This window comes from Panthera leo, chromosome D4, assembly GCF_018350215.1.
Source record: "Panthera leo isolate Ple1 chromosome D4, P.leo_Ple1_pat1.1, whole genome shotgun sequence".
NCBI lineage: Eukaryota > Metazoa > Chordata > Mammalia > Carnivora > Felidae > Panthera > Panthera leo.
In genome coordinates, this window is record NC_056691.1 from 39294964 (window position 1) to 39318553 (window position 23590).

General features: G+C 36.7%; 1 protein-coding gene across 5 annotated transcripts in view; it reads right to left on the reverse strand.

Moving 5' to 3' along the window:
- The window catches only part of NFIB (nuclear factor I B), a 235178-nt gene that overhangs the window by 31179 nt on the left and 180409 nt on the right, over nucleotides 1–23590 (reverse strand). For all 5 annotated transcript variants that reach the window (XM_042911994.1, XM_042911995.1, XM_042911997.1 and 2 more), the window contains exons 7-8: nucleotides 7684–7818; nucleotides 3568–3752 (exon numbers count right to left, since the gene is read on the reverse strand). In XM_042911994.1, the coding sequence (XP_042767928.1) occupies nucleotides 3568–3752; nucleotides 7684–7818 (320 nt within the window). The remainder of the gene's footprint in view (nucleotides 1–3567; nucleotides 3753–7683; nucleotides 7819–23590) is intronic.

Here is a 23590-nt window from a genome sequence, read left to right on the forward strand (position 1 = left end):
TTCAAGCATTTAAAACTTCAGATCCACACGATGTAAAAGGATGGACTAGGTCTGACCTCACAACTACAAATAAAAGATTTCCAAAGTCAATTAAAATGTGCTGAAGGAAAGCAGAGGTCAATCAAGTGTACTTTGTTACCTTAAGTTACTCCTCCCTTGCTGGGCATGAAGAGTTATGCAAAACATTATTGTTGACTTTTGTGGGAATCGGCTAAGAAAATCCCCCGGGGCAATGATAGAAAAGACAGGAATATCTGAGTGTTAGCCTCGGGTAAGAAAACAGTATCCATGGTAAGGAGACAAAATCCTAAGGGTACACTGTTTGAAAAAAAAATACTGGAATGTATTTTTCTAGACAGAGCATGCTATCCTTGATTACACCCATGTTGGAATTCTCCACTGCATGATGTACATAACAATTTGCCATGAGAGTATTCTCCACAAATATTTCGGCTCTCTGTGTTAAAGGTAAACAGTGCAATGAACGGAATAGTTATTTAATTCCCTGCACAGAAATCACCAGAAGACGTTTCTTTAGATAAAAAGATGAACAGCTAATAACACTTAAACACAGTCAATGAGACACATGCGCTAAGTCTTTGGTTAGGTTCCTCGGAGGCCACATTACTTATTCTGTAAAGAATAATGGACTTCTTGAATATCCTGACTATTCATCATGAGTAATTTTAAGTATTTAACTTTATGTCAGGAAAATTGACCAGCGTCTCCCCCACGGAAACCTACGAGAGAGTTTATGAGGGAGTTATATCTTTAAACTAATTTTATTTAAAATAATCCATTGAGTAGCATGACTGTCTCACTCAAATCGGTGCACCAGCGACGTAATTAATCTCCAAATTGCTGTGGGGAGGACAAGGCCTCTCAGTTGCCAGACTTAACAATCAAAATCAGCGCAGGGCCACAGGATATTTCAAAAGGAAGAGTGAACTACAGGTGAATGAGTCCTCATTCCGCCCCCCCCCCCGCCCCATTTTTAGGGCTAAACAGGTAAGTATCAAGAATCCTCTTTTGAAATGCACCTTAACTGGTTTTTGAGTTGGAGTTAAAAATCAAAGCAGGTATGAGGTGCCCATGAAAAGAATTCGGTAATTTACTAGAGAGACAGATTTTTCCTTTCAAGGGGAAAAAGGCATTTTCTTTTAAAGCAGACCGTCAGCTTCTGGTTATCTGAACACATTGCAAAAGACTGTTTTGAGTATCTGCCTCAAGAAAGAAGAAAGGTCTCTCTCTATCACTCGTGGTACATGCGGTAGTAAAGAGCGTTTCCATATTCTGTGTACCCCAAACAGTTTGCTGGGACCTACCTGAGAACACGGGATGGAAGAATGACAATAATGTCAAGAAAATGCTGCACGTGATGTGTTATTACCTCGCCGATTCTGCAAGCTTTGTCTACTGGAATGGAATCGACATGAACCAACAGACGTTTCACTCATTTAAAAACGACAAAAGTGACAAGTCCCAAGCCAATACAGACAACTCTTCTGGAATTCAGAGTCAGAATAGGAGGGTTATTCCTTTTTGGTCTTCCACTGGTTCAAACAGATGAAGCTGTACTACTATAAAGCGTCTCTTTTAAGACCGTTAGATGAACTTTCATACCACAGATAGGAAAAGAGAGACATCTCATTTGAAGATGAAGTTGAGCGGCATTAGGAAAGGATTACCCTACTTGCTCCTATTACATAAAATCCTGAGAGGGAAATTTTTTCTTTTTTTAAATTGAGATGAAAGTAAGATGCTTCTCTTAGAAGCTAGATCTTTACCTTAAAAATAGGAAGAAAAACAGAACAATATAGGCAGATTATCACCTAATATGCCCTCTTAACTTATAAAGAAATGGAAATATACCTAAAACAAGCACTGAATAATTAAAGAAATGCGGAACACTAAGGGCCTGATTTTAATTTGCATAATTTTTCCCCTAACAGTGCCTAATTAAGACATCAGTTAAAAAAAAAAATCCAATGGAACTCTAAGATTTTCCACACTGAATTAACGTTAAGGACTTTTAATGGATGTCTTAATTAGACTTTGTTATTCATGGAAATTCTACACAAATTAAAATCAGACCTTGTGTGCACTGTTCCCAGCTGAGTCTAGCAAAATGCTCTATGGAACTGAGACTCTTGAATCCACGATCTGACAGCAAATTTTATTTCTAAACTGATATATTAAGATCTACTGTTTTACTTAGTAATTATTATTATAGTCATTAAAAGTGCTATACCATTTGGACATTTTCTTCTAAAATACAAATGGCTTAATTACAAATTCAAAACTCAAGAACGGTGTGTTTACTTTAGTATTATGAGTCAACAGAACTACAAGCACAGGTAACTTTTTAAGTAACCAAAATGGTGCTGGCTATGTCGTTATTCAAAAAAAAAAACATTCAGAAAAGACCATTTTCCTTCATTTTAACAATCACGACCAACATGATTCTTCCAGATCTTTTCTTTGTTAATTCTAAATTAATATGCACATACTATTTACTGGCATTTTAGTAACTGAACAGCATTAATGACAGAATGTTTATGACAATCTCTCAGCGCATTAAAAGGCATAATAAGGAGTGGGCAGGAGTCTTGGAGGGAAAGCAGCAATGCCAAATACCAGACCATAAGATCAAAACTACAGTACAGATTCTGGATATGATGATTTGTGCCGACTCTGGCACAAAGACTGTCTATTTGATAATGAAAAATCCTCTTATATCAAATCCCGGTGAAGTGACCTCTCCATAGAAGAAGCCACATGTTTAGGGAGTGAGAAAGGCACGTGAGTCACTACACTTACACAATAAAAGTCCCTAAAACCACTGCACAATGTTAGAAAGAAAGAAAGAAAGAAAGAGAGAGAAAGAAAGAAGAAAGAAACAGAGAAAGAAAGAAAGAAAGAAAGAAAGAAAGAAAGAGAGAAAGAAAGAAAGAAGAAAGAGAAAGAAAGAAGAAAGAAAGAAAGAAAGAAAGAAAGAAAGAAAGAAAGAAAGAAAGAAAAAAGACACTTCTGGCAATGTCCCTGATTATTAAATGTAGTCATGTCTGTGCAAAGAATATTCAAGTAGTCGTCAAACACTAAAAAGGTTTACGTTACCAAAGCTTATTTTAATACCTAATAGTTGGTCTATAAATACAACTGTAAGTTCTTTTGTGTGTGTTTATTTTAGCGCATACCTCGCCCCTGCCTGAAATAAGCACTTTGTCTCTGTGTTAAAGCAGGTATTCCAGGGTGTGAACTCCAGCTCAGAGCTTTTTTGTCAATGCACTCACTTTCTGCATCAACTTTCTTTGCAGTCAATGAAAATTCAAAAACATCAAACCAAAAACACCTTCATGAATGTGCCCCTTTGGGGCAATACACTTCCTACCTGTCATTCAGCCACCTTTAAATAAAAACTTATTGAGTCACCAAGACACTTCCTGAAGATGGATTTCAAAAGCTTGATGTTCTGCCAGACATAGTGTCTGAGTAAGCTTCACGCCTTAGAGTCAGACCTGTTCCATCTCCCTTAGGCTCTACGCTTATTTTCTCTCTCATTTTTACCTGGCTGGTTTGCGGACTGGATGGGTCATAAGAAGGTACATAGTTCTTCAGAGTATCCTGAGGATTCAGGTGGGGAGGATATCTGATTGTTGGATGAGAAAAGTAGCTCGATGGGGCTGGAGGAAGAATAGCTTGTGTTGGAAATGGCAACGGTGAGGGTGGAGGTGGAGTTCGAGTTGAGATGACTGTAGAAGATAGAAAAGGGGAGACGGACGTCAGCTGTGATGCCCACCGCTCCACCCGACCCTGAGAACCCTGTGAGACTGCGCCACTCCAGCTCTTCCCTTTTCCCCCACCATCTACCCAAACTCTCCTGCGGAGACAGCGAGTCTTTCGCTCTACGCTCCACACCGGCACCGAGAACACGCAGACCCTACCCCCCTCTAGGGGACCAGCAATCTTGCTTTCTAGATCTATGAACGAGGAGACGAGGAAGTTTCCGTTTTATAGGCAAAGCCAGTGCTTCATGAAACATGTCTTAAAGCAAAGTTATTTCCCATCCAGAATACGATCTTTGATCAGAAAGTCTTTGGGTCTTAAGTCCAGATCAACTCACAGCATTAATTAAAGGGCAGGGGCACCCACAGACTATCAGAATTCAAAACAGAAGTGTACTCCAATTCTAAATAAAGATCTTCCCTATACATCCTGGCAGGTGGTTGGTTAAAAGAGAAGCCAATAATTAGTAAGCAATAATGTCCTGAATAAGTACCTGATCATTGTATAAATGCTTATGAACATCTGAACACAGGGTCTGGTAATGCTTTCTCCTAATGAAAATGTTCCTTTCAAAACCAAAAGGGCTCTGTTCTATAACTACTCTTCTTCCTACTCTAACTTTTTATTACATGTAGCTTAAAAGACATTATTAAGATAAGACCAAGAGTATAACCCACAGAAATGTGAATTTAAACTTTCATATAGGCACATTAACTTATCAATAAATCGCATATTTTATAAAGGGAAATAATATATAAAACATATGCAGTGTAGGCGATGTTTAATTGTACTGTAATTTTTCAACATCAGTATGACCACAATTTATTGTTTAGATTTTAAAATATAATTCTTAAGTTTGAAAAATGGGGAAAGAATATAATTGCATGATCATTATCTCTATAACGTTGAGGAAAATAACCACATGAGTACAATTTAAGAGTACCAACGAGTATATGTAGAAGTGAAGATTAAATGTCTGTTTCTATTTAATATTTTGATCCAAATCATAGGAAATTACATATGATAAATGTTTAGTGTTTTATGAGACAACTTAGCAAACAATATGAAAAATAAATTCTTTCCATGACCTATTAATGAAAATCATCTGGAAAGACTTATCTCCAACTTTGTAATTATGTACATATATATATATATATACACATATATATATATATATATATATATATATATACACATATACTGTACTTTTAAAGGGATATTACTTATCTTCTCCAAAGAAAGTTTTTTTTTTTTTTTCAGAAAATATAAGAAATTAAGAATGTGTGGAGAAGAGTCATAAGTTCAATTTTATGGTCACAATTTTGTTCCCTGAATGTCCAGGGAGAGCTGAGAATCCCCTGTATTATTCTTACAATGCAGATTCCTGGGCTTAACCACAGACCTACTGGATGAAGCCCTCCAGGGGTAAGACACTAGAAAATACGATTTAAACAAGGGCCTCATGTAATCTTTCCACACACTGAAGTCTGTGCATCCTCCATCGAAGGGATGCATTTGAGAGAACAATGACATATTTCTTTAAACGAAACTCCTTTTTGAAATATCACTCTAAGGAGCATGCACATATGAAAGTATAATTTAAGGAAATGCGAACACCTAAGTTGAATTGGGCATCTTTTTTATCTGGTGTTGACGTGCTCTTAATCTCGGCTCAATCTAACCATGGTCTTCACCTGTGTCTATACACAAGCCCCTGAAGGATATATATGTAGCTCCATCTTGGGTCCTGTGAGCTTCGAGATCAATACGGCACCAGTAGTTTGGGAAGAGCTCTTTGTTCAGTGAGACTGGCACCTCTCAAATCAGGCCTCAAATCTCTGAGCTCCCTGGTTTTGTGCTCGCCTAACTGGTAAGCGGCTTGATACAAGCTAGGTAGAAAATCACATTTCAAACTGAAAGTAAAAATGGCTACTTGATGTCAGTAAAAGTCATTCTCGTCCTTTAGAAAAGGCAAAGCAAAACACAAGGCAGAAAACACTTCCCTTCATTATGAAAGAATTCATACAGGCATACATGTATGGAGATGTATTTCTAGTCTACATTATTGCAAAGCCTTCGCAATTGTCCTCTTTCCCCCAGTCTTGCTCCTTCCAATACATCCTTAATGGTCTCATAGGAAGGAATTTTTTTAAATACCATTTTAAGCATGTAACTCCCCTGCTACACATCTTTCACTGGCTCCCTACTGCTTCCAGAATAATTGCCCAACGACTTCACAGGTTTATATTGTCTTCGGGTGCTGCAGGAACCTGTCCTGGCTCACTTCTTGGGACTCATCTCTGGCCACTCTCTCCTGGTAGGCCACGTTAAGATACTTTTGGATTCTGGGATATACGGCAGTTTCTTACTGCAATGACTTCTGTGACACTGATACCTGCTGTTCACTCTGTCTGAAACAACCTTCCTCTTGGCTGGTTCTTCCTTCTCATAGTGAAGTCCCTCTTTAAACTTGAGTTAAGAACACATCGCTTCCAGGTATCTAATCCTTTTGCAAATGTCTAGTCCTGTTCAGATTTGATGCCCACCTGATGTGGTCCCCTCGTCTCCCTACTGTCCCATGAGCTCTTTAAAGACAGAAACTCTCATGACCAAGGTGCCTACCATAGGCCTTAGCACATTACATCTTGAATAAATATCTGGAGAAGGACCAAGCTGGAAAGCTTATCTAGGTTTCTCATGGTTCAGTATATAAAAATGTACTATTTAATGTTTTCCAAATGATAGAAATATGATTATTTTAGTCAGGTGTCATAATAAATGGATAATTTGACGAAACTAATTTTGCTCCTAATATTGGAGCATTACAGATCCATGAATAGTTACTGATTTTTTTCACCTATCGTAGCAGCACAAATGATATAAATATAATTTTTTCATCACATTTGATTTGTATATTCTTTTCTTAATTTTATAATTCTCTTAGTGATAACAAGGAAGGCCATGCATCTGTAAAGTACTGTATAGCAACAATACACATCAACACACACTTACAGAGCAAAGCTAAGGACGTTTTTATGCCTGAAGCTGTAACCTTTGAATAAAGGTTTAAAAACCAGACTCAATTTGTTTGAAGGATAAGAAATCACCTATCTCTAAATTAAAAGCAATAAGAGTATTGCTATAAACACATTTATACACAAAACCTTCCCCACCAAAAATTCAGTATACTCCTTTCTAGGGCTCCATAATAATAGATAGGTAGAAAGTATACAGTATTGCTTATTAATTATATCTGATTTTTAATTTCTGAAAGGGGATTTAGTTTTTTTTAAAGTACAAAGGTGAAATATTGTATTCTTTTTCCTATGTAAATTAAGATAATAGACATAATATCAAGTGTACCAGTCTATAGGAAATATTGGTGCACATAAAAAAAAAAATGTCCCAGGAAAATAGCTCTTTTATTTTTCTGATTAATTTTACTCCTAAATAAGTAGCTAAATATTGATTTTTATATAGAAAATAACATTTATGGAAATAGTGTCTGTAGATCTTAATGCCTCTGGAAATACTCTGAACTCAGCAACATACTTGAAATCCCATCTTTCTTCGGTCGAATAGATAGAACGGGGGCCAATCCGAAAGCTATTGTTAAGATAACTATGTATCCCACATCTTCCAATTTTTTGTGATTATCATCTTGCCAATAAAGGCAATTAAAAATACATACATAAATGTTATGTAATTATTTGAAATTATTTGAAAATCGTTTCTCATATACTGATAAAAAGAAAATTTTTGATAGGATCATGGCCCTCCCTCTTTTGGTTGAGAAAATGTGGTCACCCTAGTTAGAACTGTAACTCTTGTCCCATCCCTGAGAGTGAGCTCTGCAAACAAGAGGGAGGCTTCTCCTCTATGCTTGAAACTCCTCACCACTGTGTGCAACTCCAGGTATTCCGGGATGATGGTGCTGGGGGAAAGTGCTCAATCTTGGGGAAGAATCTTGCGGAGATGTAGAGCTGAACAGTGGCTTTTCAGGCTTCTTCATAGTAGTCGGAGAAGACATATCTGCAAAGGAAGAGGGAAACCTCAAGCTTCTTTATTCAGCTATAACATTCCCATTAACATAAGAAAAGACCTCTTTTCCCACATTTTATTATTTTTGTACTTTGGCTCTTGTACAAAATATGTACTGAGGGTCAAAGACCCAGTTTCATTGGAGACTTGAAATATCTGTCAGATGCAATCGCCACTGAAGTTAACCCAAGTCTTCATTAAAATTATCATCAGAATTATTCTTCCTACTAGATGAATCTTGAACTTTTGAAAAACTAAGTATCATGTTTCCCTCGGCACCTTGGTTCACATCAAGGTCTTTTTTACCTCAGCATTTCATTCTTAGATGTACACGATTCACGGGTTTGTCTTTTGACCTGCTGACTACACTGTGGAAAAAAACAGAGGAAAACCTGGTGCAAATGTGAAAAACAACCTTTGGGAATGCTGGTAAGTCTATCATTGATTTAATATCTTTTATGGAAAACTCATTACTTGTTTAACAAAAAGTACATTCCTTCATTTGCTCATTCTGCAAATATTTATTGGCTTCCTCTATTTGCCAGGTAAAGTCGAGGATGTCATGAAAAATAAAAAGTAACTGCTGTAGAGATACTCCCTGTCAGTGAAGAGGAAAATGATAAGAAGAAAATGGCTGCCAGAGTTGAGAGGCAGGAAGTGTGTTGAAAGCAGAGGCGTTGTGGTTGTGTTTGCTGCTACTTCTCCAGCCTCACTGCACGAGGACAGCGATCATCTCGGCCTCCCCAGGTTAAGGATGGTGCCTCAGTGGCGCCATGTTTAAAATGTGGATGGGGAGGACACTCCCAGAGAGAGAAAATGTTCTGAAGAAGGGGGGCATAAAATACACCAGACGTACAAGTAGTCTGTGGAGTGGTTTGAAGTACAGACATGGAGGAGGAAGCAAGGAGCTCCCTCACACAATGAAGGGCCACGGACCTTGTGTATAAATTTCTGAATGCTTACCCTGATGGGAGAATGCTATCTATGAACAAAATATGATCACATTTTCCAGTTCAAAGCCACCCCTCTGGAAACTACAAGGAGGATGAATTAGCCACAATGGAGACAGCGATCATGGAGGCCACTTAAGAAGATAGATTAATTAACACATTCCTTCCATAAATATTTATTGTAGGCTTAATAGATGCCAGACACTGTTGCAGTTGCTGGAGACACAATGGTGAACTAGATTTGGTTTCAGCTTCTGCAAACCTAAAAACTAGGGAGGAGATACACACGAGTTAAAAAGGAATTATAGGGACGCCCGGGGGGCTCAGTCAGTTAAGCATACAACTTCAGCTCAGGTCATGATCTCGCGGTACAAGAGTTTGAGCCCCACGCTGAGCCTGGAGCCTGCTTTGGATTCTGCGTCTCCCTCTCTCTCTGCCTCTCTCTTTCTCTCTCTCTCAAAAATAAATAAACATTAAATTTTTTAATACAAAATAAGAAAATAAAAGGGAATTATAAAACAGCATAAACAGTATAAAGTAGGTCGCACTACCACAATTATCAGTTCATAGCCAATCTTATTTCCCCTTTACCCCATCCACACTGCCCCTGCTTTACTTTAAAGCAAATTCCAGACATCAAATAATTTCACTTATAAACATTTCAGTTTCTGTAAAAAATAAATTTTTATTTTTAAAAAAACCTAAACTTTATCGCATTAAATATATATATTTATATATTTTATATTTATGTTATAAATATATGTTTATATATTATATAGATATAACTTCCGTTTTTATTTTTTTAACAAGAAAAAGGCTTCATGCTGTTTTTTAAAAAAATGTTTATGTATTTATTTTGAGAGTATGGGCAGTTTAGGGGCAGAGACAGAGTAGGGAGAGAATCCTAAGCAGGCTCCACACTTGTCAGCACAGAGTCTGACTCAGGGCTCAAACTCACGAACCGTGGGATCATGACCTGAGCTGAGATCAAGAGTTGGGTTGCTTAACCGACTGAGCCACCCAGGCGCCCCTCATGGTGCTATTTAAAAAAAAAATATATATATATATATGTGTGTGTGTGTGTGTGTGTGTGTGTGTGTGTGTGTGTATGTGTGTGTGTATATATATATGTGTGTGTGTGTATGTATGTATATGGTGCTATTAATATAAGAAACTAGTTATCATTAGGATTTGCCATTTGAAAAATTACATGAACTCTGGTAAAGGCATGAAATAAAATTAAATACGTGTTTCAGCACACTGGCACTTAAAGAATGGATATGCTACTGTTAAAATAGTAGACATCACAGTCAAAAAAAAATGACAGGTATATTTGTAGCCATAAGCTATAATTTGTGACTAACTTGCTGTCATTAACCTATCAGAACTTTGATGAGTTGGTGAACCATTTCCTTATATCTTTCTCAAAAAGAAAAAATGAAAGAAGTATATCCCTAATGAAACTACAGCAATTAACGCTGTTACAAAGAAGAGAAAAAAAAAAATTAAGACCATTTAAAAAACAGACCAAAAAAAAAGTTCATTTCAGCTAAGATACCTTCAAAATGCCAAAAATAATACTCAATTTCATTTAAGAGCTATATGATTTTTTTAAGTTTGTTTGTTTTGCGAGAGACCGAGGCAGCATGAGCGGGGGAGGGGCAGACAGAGAGGGAGAGAGAGAATCCCAGGCAGGCTTGAACTCACAAAACCTTGAGATCATGACCTGAGCAGAAACCAAGAGTCGGATGCTTAACTGACTTAGCTACCCAGGCGTCCGTGGAGCTATATGATTTTAAAAGGTAATAGCACAAATGTAGATTTGGGCTTGTTAGATGCTGATCATAGACATATAGGCTTTTATAGGGGTGGAAAGAAGCTATATTCCATCCCTCACTTTGCAGATAGTGTAATAAGTTTCTATTCCAAACATTAAATTTTTTTTTTAGAGAGAGAGAGAAAGAGAAAGGGAGTTCGAGAGAGGGAGAGGGGCAGAGGGAGAGACACAGAATCTCCTCTTAGGCAGGTTCAACGCTCAGTGAGGAGCCTGACTAGGGGCTCAATCTCACAACCCTGGGATCATGACCTGAGTTGAAATTAGGAGTCGGACACTCAACCAGTTAAGCCACCCACATACCCCTCCAAATTTTTAATTTAAAATTAACTCTTAGGGGCAGCTGAGTGGCTCAGTCAGTTAAGCGTCTGACTTGGTTTTTGACTCAGGTCCTGGTCTCAGGTTCTGTGAGATGAAACCCTACCTTGGCCTTACAGTGAGCAGTCTGCTTGGGATTCTGTCTCTCCCTCTCTCTCTGCCCCTACCCTGCTGCTGTGCTCCCTTGCGTGTGCGCTCTCTCTCTCTCTCTCTCTTTTTCTCTGTCAAAATAAAAATAAACACTTAAAAAAATTAACTCTTAGAAAAAGATATCTATTGACAGCCTTATGCTTTACCTGTACTTAAATGTAGATCTTAAATAAAATTAACCAGCGTAACCAGTTTCTAAAGACTCCACGTATAAATAATAAGGCATGTACTGTACATCACAGAAAAACAGTAAAATGTGACTAGAGCTTGGGAAGCAGAATGAATGTCATTTTTGGAGAAGCTCAACCAAGGCTATTTTGCAACTATTATCACGGTTTCCAAATTTTCATTAAACACAGCCAAATTCACCTGAGCCACTTTTTTTGTAAAGAGCACATAATCAAGGGTGTTGGTACAGAAGTTCAAGAAGATGGGTGAACTAGGTAATTTTTCAGAAATGAAGCCTTTGCAGTTTCCTAGTCAAAATCATACCCTTGGCTTTACTGGGTAATTCGTATAAGTCCATTTATTTTTCCGGTTCTCTGCAGGCACGCATCGAGTAACAATGGTATCTTCGTGTTCTGAACACTCAAAGGAAATAGAGAGGCCCAGACAGCAGAAACGAAATAAAATTCACTCTTCACGTTGTAAAAGGGACCCCAAATTGTCTTCTCCTCAAACAATGAAGCTAACTTATAACAGTAAAAAGAAGAACAAGAAGGTCCACTGTCTACACTGAAACGACTTCTTTAGAAACAGATGAAGAATGATAGTATTGGAAAGTGGGTTTCGCCGCCATTATCTTCCCACTAGATGAAAATAATTTTTGAGCCCATTAATCAATAAAAAGATAGCGGTACCAAGCGTGTGCAAGGCACTATGCTAAGTGTACAGGGGCCACAAAGTGACCCCCCTCCCCCAGTCAAAGAAAAAAAACGCACTGGACTGGAGAAAGAATAAAAATAAAATGTCAATTATCTGGGAGAAGTAAGGGTAGAGTTTCTAGCCATTACATTTTAATAATGAATCAAACTAGTATTGTTTTGATTTTAATTTTATTTTGGATGTCTGCAGTCTAGCAGACCTCATGCCAAACTGAAAAATGATACCGTTTCTATTTTTAATGCACTTACAGGCTATAGAAATAAAAAAAAATGTTTGAGGAATGAATATATAGGAGAGATGGTTTTAAGTGACCTTTCTGTGGAGAAAAACAAATGTCATGCTTTTCATAATCTATTGTCCCTCAAGCCGGAAGAATAATAGATAAAAAAGATTAGGTTGAAAATAAGTTGAATAATAATAAAGCTGAACAATATATAAATATATAATAAGTTGAATAAAAATACATACATAATAATGCATATGTTGAATAATACATGAAATAAAGAAGTTGGAGAGAAGAAACACGATCAGAAAAGGATTAGCTGGTGTTTCTGTTGGTGGGAAGGAGGCAGGAGTTGTTGGTGGTCCAGGAGAAAGAAACAAAAGCCAGTGCCAGCTTGAAGTGAGACAAAGACATTTAAATTTGATTCAGAAAGTAACAATTTTTAAGTGAATTGACCTCAGGAGGGAGAAACTTTCCAAAAGCTCTATTATCTTTTTCTCTTTCTGTTCTTGCAGCTTCCACTAGACCCCTTTCACTCATACCTGGTTATATCAGAAATCTCTCCTCTAGTCCCCTTCTGGGCCTTCTTCCTCCCAGCTCATTATAAAAACAGAGTTGAAATCCTCTCCTTCAAAATATATCTTCCTCACTTTAAGATCTACCATGGTATCCCATTTTTACATAAGCTTTTCCTTATCATTCCGTTTTACTTAAATTGTAGCTAAATTCATTTACTTATGGTCTCCTGGAGGAGGAGGGAGCCAGGAAGGATGTGACTCTACTGTCTTTCCTTGCAGAGGACATTCCCTCAGGGGAGAAAATGATGTCTTTCTACCTTCTTATTCCAGCTATAGAGAGGTACTTTATCCATTGAACCAAGTTAATTTATTTTCACTTTAAGCAATCCCTCCTGGGACTGCAGAGGTCTAGATTTCCTTAATTATCTTGTGTTTGTGTCTGCTATTATCCGATGGATTTTGTTTTCATTTTTAAATGTTTTAAATATTTCTTTACTTATTTATTTTTGAGAGAGAGAAGGAGCGTGCACATAGGTGTGGAGGAGGAGCACAGAGAGAGGGAGTGAGAGAATCCCAAGTAATCTCCACACTGTCAGCACAGAGCCCAATGTGGGGCTCAATTTCACAAAGTGTGAGATCACGACCTGAGCTGAAATCAAGAGTTGGTCACTTAACCAAATGAGCCACCTTGGCGCCCCTTTACTTTATTTTTAATTTTTTGATGGGTGTATTATCATTATTACTTTGTACTTGTTCTATCTATAGTGTGTGTGTGTGTGTGTGTGTGTGTGTGTGTGTGTGTGTGTTTGAGTTGACTAACGGTTTATCTCCTATACAAGATGATTTTATTAAAGATACAAAGATTATGGAGGCTGGAAGAACATGCTGCTTGGGAAGTGAATTTTCAAAAATCTAGCTCTGAAAGGCAGTAGAAGAGGTTAGAGCAGACCGTTTATTTTAGAGTCTCTTGCATAAAAAAGAAGCTGGATGGCGGATTGACACCTAGTAGCACAAGATGAATGAAATAACCACCCTGGGTATATCATAAACGGCATAGTTGCAGAGCAGATACCACCAGATGAGAAGTAAAGGAAAGCAAAACAAACAAAACAACAACAAAACCCGTATTCAGTCACTGGGGTTTTAGGAAGTGTGAGAAACTAGGGCAAAGCATCAAGTTCAAGATGTTAAATAAGACCAACTGCTCCCTGACCTGGTGATGCTTACAGTTCAGCAGTGAGGACAGATACTTACAAATACAAATGCAAAAACTCATTAAGTAATTGCAACTTGGATAATATTAGATTGTAGAGAAAATTCTTCTTGATGAAAGAAATCACTGAGGCTAATTAAAAAAAAAAAAAAAAAGGAAGATTCACATTGATGGTGTTATTCTCCCGTGTCTATACCCAAGTTTGGATTTGTAATTGGACAATTAGCTATGGCTTTAGCAACCAATTGCAAAGTCAAACACATAATAAAAGATCACTAATAAGAAAAAGTTCAAATAGGCTACTGATATATAAGCTGGTTCATTTATATTGAAGCATAGCTTTAAATAAGTAGTTTGCAAAATCAAATCATCCCACAATTTTTACTAGCCATAATATAATTTTTTTTGGCACTGGGGCACACACACATCCTAAGCCCTGATGTGTCATTCATTTTACAGCATCACTTCAAAGAGATAAAGGTTTAAGCAAATAAAGAGTTAGATCAACTCATCTCCCAACAAGGTAATTTCATCTACAAAGGAAGAGCGTTGCTGTGAAACACAGCGTATGCACTCGACTCATCAGCAGCTTGCACAAATGGCGCTCCAGATGTATATCTGTTCAAGTCAGCCCAAGGCAACAATTTTGATCAATTCTAATGTGATAAAATGCTGCAGGGAAAGTGTGCAGAAACGTGTTTACGTCAGCCCTTAATTAAACTGTTGTTCACTTCCAAAGAACCTTAGGAAACACTAATGAGACATGAGTTTTGGCAATTTCTTCATCAAAGCAAAGACCCCTTCCTCAGTCTGTAGCAGCCTGTCATCCAAGTCGCTCCCGGGATAAATGTCACATGGCACTCCCATCAGTTAGCCACCTGTTAGTAGAACTTCACTGAAGTCAACTAGTGATCTAGGGCAAGCTCAAACAGCCACCTTAACACCTGCCTGTCTGGGACACCTGCTCCTTTTTCACATATAGTAGAGCAATATGTTAGCTTTTCCAATATGCTTGAGTAGATTAAGGTTACAAATCGAATTTCTATCACCTATATAGAAAACACATCATTTTCTTAATAAAAAAAAATAAAAGTCTGTTCTTCTTCTCTACAATAATACATACGGTTTAGGCTATTTCAAATCAATTATGCAAGAGCACACAAGAATTCTTGAATTTCTGGAAGCTATTAATTTCAGCATGGTAGAACACTAAATTAAAATATATTAACTGTGCCATTCCTATAATTTAGAAAAACATTTCTATCTAGTTAACAAAGAAGCAAATTGTCTCAAAATATTTTAACAGTCCAATCCTTGCCCATATTCCTAAATTGTCTTCCTCATTTATATACTATGCTTGTAAACAAGTCTAACCCAGCTGTCTACCTACAAGTCATCATTTGCTGGCTTCTGTTGTTTTCCAGTATTTAAGGTTAAGGTATGTTTTATTATGAAGTGCTTAAAAAACCATCATCGTTGTTAAAAATGCCTTCTTTATTTTTTACATTATCAAGATGCCGAACAGATGTTACAGGATTTTTTTTTTTCTTTTGCAGAAGAAAACTCAGGAGCAATGAAAAACAATAAGAGGGAGACTTCTGTTAACCTTGACCCTTTAGGATGAGCATGACAGAGACCAAAGAAGGAATGTGCGTATGTGGTAACACTTAGCTCATATAGTCTCTAAGATTTGCTAAGCTTATCTTATATTGGCAAGTCTTACAAGGTAATACCTCTTAGAGTTTTCTAGGTTTCTTTATCTTCTACAGGCTTTAGACGTTCATCGATTTTTTTTCTTCGAGAGTTTTATAAATTTACAAAGAATAAAATTTTTGTACATAGAAAATCTCCTCAGAGACAGAGACCAAATTCACTGTTGAATGAAGCAAAGGTGGTGAACACATCCATTACTCTGCTGAAATTCTATCAAGCGACACAAGCCACTGAGGGTGGAAAACGAACTTCAGCCAAACAGGGGAATTTCTGCTGTCCATTAAAATGCTAGGGTGGCAGCTGGAAGCCACCATGAAAAAGGAACGAGCTACCTGCATAAAATAAAAATGCTGTTTGTAATAGATGAGAGGCTACCAAATCCAGTGTGTGGGGACCACACTGTAGGTCAGGAGCTAGAAATCTGATACTTTTATATCAGGCCATAAATCCAGAGTCAGTCCAGAGAGAAGCAAACAGCTTGGGCCCCGTGCCCAGAGGACGAGAAGAAGGCAAGGAACTGGACTCTGCCAACTGAACGCTCATAGAGACCAAGGATTCTCTTCCTCTGTTTTTGCCTTGGGGTACATCAGGAAGAGGGGAGGAAAGTTTAGAGGTTATTTATAACTGTATAAACATTATGTAAAATACTGCAATTATCAAGCCTAGGAGATTCCAGCCCAAAGCTCTGATGTATTAATTTCTATTGTTTCCCTGTGGAGAACCCCTGGGAATTTTGCCTTAACAAGTTTTACCTACAGATAAAGGAGTGATGGCTGGGAGGTGCCCTGAGGGAGTGTGTCCTGAAGGCTGAAGAAGGGAGGCAGAGCACAGTGGGCTATACCTTTACTTGAAAGCTTTATATAATCCCTGAGGTACAGTCTCCATTTCCCCATTTTTTTTCCACAGTAAAATGGAGCTATATGACATCACATTTTATTGTGGAAAAAGTAAACCCAATGGTTTAAATGAAATGCAAATGACCTGCATGGGCGGCGTCCTAAGGCCATGGAGACACCGTTCTTTAAATCTATTTCAGATGACAGATTTCAAAATGGCGGATGGAGCCATGTGCTACATTTCAATATTATGAATGTGACAGTGGAGTTAAACCAACCGCTCAGGAACCGCTAGTAGGAAGACCTTCCTGGATTCTGTACCAATATTTACCAAAAGTCTTAAAGGTGGACAATGTTTAACTCAGTAATTCTATAGTAGGAAGGTATTCATTCCTTTAACAAAATTTCACGGACGATCTACTTGGTGACATGATGCCAGATGGACAGTATGCTAGATTCGGGGACAGCAAATATGACTAGATTGGAACAAAATAATCAGATTGAAGCACAAATATCTCCATACGGTGATGTTCGCTGTATCTTCATTACGTTTATTTATTACATTCATTGCTTTTGCTTGCAAACTACTTACCCCTCCATAAGCAAAGTAGACATTTATAAATTTATAGTATAAGCGAGGGGGAACTGGTATATTATGCAGCCTTTGTAGAGCGGAAATTGAATGACATGGTAAAATGCCATTATATTATAAAAATCTATGTGATAGGATTATAGGTGATTTATATTTTCTTATTTATATTTGACAGTTTGTTTTCCCAAAACTCCCACAAGTAATTTTTACTGTTACTATAAAAAAAAAAAGGAAAATATATATTTTGGGGGGGGGTGGAATACTGCCTGTGGCTCCACGGAGTATTATAACGTAAGGACATGCCTCACGGGTCTTCAGTACTGGAGGTTACAAAAAATATATAAAATATGAGATGCCTAAATGTAACATTTGCAATTTAGCTGGCTAAAGGCAAAACAATGTATTTTTGAGAGTACAAGTGAAGAGAATATCTGAATATCTGTTTCCAAAGACTCTTCTAGATGTAAAATTTTATGATTGTGTGGCAAATGTGAATAAGTCCTTCCCACACACTACAAGTTAACAAAAAGCTCGGAATGTTATGACAAGACATATGGACTTAATCCCACTACAGTAGTTTCATGATGATGCCAGATGATTCAAAAAAATAATTAGCTGCCATGTTAAGAAAGTATCTCCATATATATATTTACATTTATCACACTCTAAAATAACTCTGGAAAACGGCAAGCTACATTAAGAGGAGATAAGATATCATCTTCAATTAAAATTTTCAATCTTTTTTTAAAAATGAAATCAGTTCTTTTTTTAAAAAAGAAAATATGGTAGCCTTCATGTGAAATAAATGAAAATTCTTACTTTAATCATTGAGCTGTTTAATCTTAACTACACTTGTGCATATTACTGTATTCTTCAGCAATTTAAAGCATTCGTGATCGTTTAAGTCTCTCCATTGTATACTTCAATCCCAGTACGTTAAGCAGCATGTTACTACAAGTCTCTATCACATCTCTATTATAAAAAAAAAAAAAAAAAAGTCTCCAGGTACACCTACACCCAATACAAAGTTAAAGCTCAAACCACTTTGCAGCTCACAAACATCTTCCTGAGACATTAAAAAAAAAACAAAAAAAAAAACAACAAAAAAAAACGACAACAACCCTTTGAATAATGAAGAAGAGTGCTAAATGAATGCTGAATAAATGAAAACTACTTTTAAAAAATACTTCAAAATGCTTTTGTCCATTAAGCAATTTCATTTTAACAGACAGACAATGGTAAAGTGTCTTGAGTAATGTCAGAAAACCTTGCTTGCAAGGAGGAAAAACACCACACAATTATGCAGGATTTGGAGTATATTTTAGTCCCTTATTAAATATTGGCATAGGTAAATAGCTGCTATTCACCATGCCTCTGGGGAAAACCTCTTGGCTATAGAGGCTTATTAGTGTTAAGCATCTGAGAGCCATGGACTATAAAATAAAATCAATACCGTAACCTTAGCTGTAAAAGTCAGAAAGATACTGGAAGAGTTCTAATTTAACAAGATTACAGATGAGATTTTAGAGGAGAACATTTGGGGAAAAGCCATGCATTTAGAAACATTTATGCTCCAAGACATCTCAAGGTTTCTGTTGTTACTAATGCTGTTATTATCCATGCTGGTAATGGTTAGGGTTGATTTAACTGATGTGTTACTTTAGTGGATTTACAGGAAAGTCCTAGAAATGATCTGGAACTTATTTCAAATAAAATCATTAAAATGAGGTAGTAAACTAATTGCTTAGGAACAATTATGATTTGATGTGGTTTAGTGTGGTAGAGGAAAAAAATCACGAAAATGTTAAGGTCGTTAGTTCAGCCGCTCAATGCAAATATGATTACTCTGCACAATATTCTATTTCTCTTAATGGAAAAGTAGCCAAAACTGGTATAAATTGTAGTGTTTAAGTTCAACCTAAATCTATATTTTTCCTCTAACAAATGTAAATGAAGAAAAAAAGAACCTTCTGTCAATGAAATTACTATGATGGCATATTTATTATCCTAATGGTTTTAGAAATCACGTGAAATTGATCAGTAACAAAACCTCTATTTAGTAATGGACCAATTACATTTGTGAGATAATGTCAATGAAACAGAATATTGTCACAGGATAATGGTCTCCTATTGCTACATCCCTAGTCATTTAGAGAAAATAAATGTTGCCGTCTGGCTGAGTCATTTATTTTCAAAGTAGGAGACACTGATCCCATAACAAGGTTCTGTTATAATAACTCAATCTCTATCAATCATTTGTTGTACCAGGATGGTGCAGGACAGGACATGTATTTGTAAGAACTGCACATTCCTCAGCTATAAGGCAAAACATATGGTGCCTGCGAGCACATAAACAGCCCAATTATTGTGTTATTCAAAGACAGTATTTAAAATAAACATCTAAAAAATAATTTAGGAAACGGAAAACTTTCTGAATTTTCAAAAAGATCCATGTTAATGAAAGCTTAAAAACTCAAGTAGTGCAGATCTAAAAATTCTTTGAGTTCAATTAATTTAAAATCTAGAATTTTGGACAAGAAGGGACCTTAGTATTCAACCCTGTTATTTTACAGATGAAAACTCTAAATCTTTCTGAAATTAAGGGATTTGTCTAAGCCCACACCAGTACGTGGTTTCCTGATCACCATGATAGTGCTCTAAGCATAAGGCAAAAAATTGAAACAGAACTAAAATATGCACATATGGATATAAGACATTCTAGACTTCAGGATTATTTTTTATTAATTATGGGTTTTTAAATTTTTTTTTAACATTTATTCATTTTTGAGAGACCGAGTGCGAGTGGGAGGAGGTGCAGAGAGAGCCGGAGACACAGAATGTGAAGCAGGCTCCAGGCTCCGAGCTGTCAGCACAGAGCCCGACGCGGGGCTCGAACTCACGAACTGTGAGATCATGACCGGAGCCGAAGTTGGACGCTCAACCGACCGAGCCACCCAGGTGCCCCTTTTAATTACATTTTTTTTTTAACTAAGCTCTAGGCCCAACGTGGGGCTTGAACTCAAGACCCCAAGAGTGAGTCATGTGTTTTACCAATTGAGCCAGCCAGGCGCCCCAAGACTTTAGGATTATTTATTAACAACGTCTTAGTATTAAATATAAATGAGATCTTAACATGACCAGTCCAAGGACTGTATTCATGAAACCCTACAGTCTACACACCCTTCTTACATTACGTGCATTTATCTGTGTTTAAGTTCCATGTATTAGGGGAAAAAAACAAAACAAAACAAAAACGTCATAGAGGTTTTATAACTAGTTTGCAAAGCACATCACGATGACTTGTTTGGACAGTAGTTATGTAGTATGGGTTCTGCAGCAAAATGAACAAGGGTTCCCATTTTACTTCTGCTACTTATCATCTGTGTGATTGATGTCAACTTTCTTAATCAATGTAGTGATTAGTTTAAATGATCTGTAAAATGGTTTTTCTTTTACTAGCGTTGAAAAGCAAAATACATGTAAAGTCTTGGCCCAGTCCTCGAAGGTAGTAAGTGCTCAGTAAACAGTAGCCACAAAGGGCAGGAAGATCTGGTTTTCCTCATTTACATGTATTTATTGAACACAAAATTACGTTTCTGTGGTTCCTTCAGCAAATAGATGACATAGAAAAAGGAGTTAGAAAAAAAATCGTTAATACAGAAAAACAGTCAATATAACTATTATAGGTTAAAAAGAGGCTGAAAATACAAGCACATTAAATGGACCGTTTTGGGTCCCCATTTAAACAAAACAGCCTATGAAATATTCCGGGGAATTTAAACATGGAATACATATTAGGTGGTATTAAGCAATTATTATTACGTTTGTTAAATCGATGCTAGTATTGGGGTTGTGTTAAAAATAAAAATAAAAACACTTAGACGTATTTATAAGTAAAATGACAATGTCTGGGCTTTAATTTTAAGAAAACTTCAAAAAACAGAGAGTTAGTAAATGCAACAACAAGATTGGCAATGTTGGTTAACAGTTTAAAGCTGGGTACATGGACGTTCACCTTATGAAGCTGTCTACTTTCATGTTTTCCCAAACAAAAAAGCTTTTAAAACATCATGTTTCAACATTCAATCCAAGTCTCTTCTCCACATTTATCTATCACAAGCATGCATATCTTGTTTGTTTTTTTTAGTTCAAAAACTTTTAATCATGACACTAATATTAAGAGATAGGTTTTTAAAAAAAAAAATCAGAAATACATTTTACTATCTCAATACTTTGTTTTGACAATTCTTCCAGAACCCTGAAAACTCATAAATTCACCTCCACTCCCCCATTTTGTTCTACAAGATTTAACAGACTCTTCCGTGAAAAACTGTCCATCTGCCAAGACAATGTTGAATACTTTCAAATTCTCCTATTTCTCCATTTCTCCCTAAATAGGTTAAGTTTACATATTTATTCTCTAGATGGGTTGTGGGATGACAGAGGGGAAAAAAAAACCAGCCTTTAAAAAAGAAGACCTAGGCTCTGCTCTTCATTATCCAGACACTTGGGATAAGACAGCCCCTCACTGATCCTCAGATTGCTTAGCTGAAAAAGAAGGCGCTTGAACTACATCTTGCTTAGGGTTCTAATAATCCGTGTTCTGTCCCTGAAAAATCAATCTCTTACTGTATATGATATTCATAGTATAATAACTCAAAAGGAACTGGCTTTCTAAACTACTTTAAAATAAACTTAAACATGACATCAATGTGTAAAAGGATTTGAATTAAAACCTTTTATCACTCCAAGAAACTTTGCAAGGCGTACCATCGCACTGAGCGCACCATCTCTCATGGGTTTTCCACTTTCCTATTTTAAGCTGTGCTCCATCATTCCAGAGACCCAGCATTAAATCGCAAGCTGTTATTTTTCCAAACTAATTATCCAATGTCGTTTGTCTGAAAAAAAATGCTATATTTTCAAGTCATGAAGTCTCCAGAGCACTGAATATAACTTTCCCCTATTAAGTAGTATTGGTCTTTCTAACAAGTCCCCAGGTTTGCCCCGTCCAAAATACTCCTCTGGTTAGAAGCTGCTGATGAAAGCTTTCACCTACGATTTATTGTTTTTCTTTCTGTTCGAAAGATGCTCACGTTGTGATTTTTCAACTATAGCAGTGTAGCTGAAGGAGAAAGAAATATAGCAGGACAAAGGAATCCCCGGAGTGTGGAGTTTGCTCTCCAATGGCATCATGATACATGGAGAGGTTCACAGAAAGTTTGGCAAGAGCTGCAAATCATTCACTTTCGATATTTTCAATAATCAGCTAAACAAACAAACAAACAAAAAACCTTAAAAATTGTGCTTGCACATTACATTCAAACCACTTCTTGACATGTACTTATCAAAAGCACTTATATGTCAGATTTTGTCCAGCTCAAAATTTGATATTTGAGCACTTGATATTAAATCCTTGTGATATAAACCTTAAGAATGTAAGGAATTGTTGGTGTTCTATCTGGTTCCCAAAGGGAGCTTAAAAATCCTTCCAGGAAGATTACTAAGCATTTGCCTTGCCTTCTTCTAGGACTTCTTTAATGTTAATGACCCCCAGACAGTAGTTATTCAACTGTTTGTAAAAGCTGCTCATTTATGCAGCTCCCATATTTCTATAGAAATATTTCCTTTTATTTCTTCTACAGAAATCTTGAGATTGTATCATTTGTTGGACTGTAGTTAAGGTTAAAGCACTGTTTTCCAAAATTTGAACCTAGGATTAAACCTCTCTGTAGATTCTTGAGTGGGAAAAAAAAAAGATGTTCTGACCTCACAAACTTAAACACGGTCAATATCCACTCAAGGATAGCCACATTGATAGCACATGGCAGTATATTAAACATTCTACAAATTGATTCATGAATGAAAAAAAAAGGTTACATTTTTGTTACAATGGAGTTTTCCAAACTCAGTTGAATGCTCTTGTATCTAGTGTGCCTATTAACATTCCTTCAACTCAGACCAAGAAATACTGTTCTCTTATTCTGGTTCTATCATTATATTTTCTATGACTGACTGAACTCATGATGTTAGGTTGGCATTATTATTCTGCAGCCCCAGCGTTCCCTGGAGACTTTTGGTTCAATTCATTGGATATTTAATACTACATTCTCGTACAACCCTACGAAGCGGAACCTGACATTTAGCACAAGATTTAAAACTATACTACCAATGAAACAGTTGAAAAATTATTACAAAATATCTCTAGGGCTAGGAAATATATGAAAACTTCAAAAGACTAACTGAAGAGACTTATTTATGTGATTGAACTGTAAATTTTTAAAGTTAGTGTTATTTTCTAGTACTTAGAGCAACCAGAACATGATGCCTGAATACTACCTATTTGAGAGTCCAGTATACATTTTTAAACTACCCTTAAAATTCTAATAACCTCCCAATATACTGCTAAGTAGTGCTAGTTTCGGGTAACATACCAATTCATTGATTTTTGTGTAAAGATTTACGTCCCATACTGCTTAAAAGTAAACTAGTTCTGAGGCACAGACAGTCCCCTCATAGTCTGGTTTACAT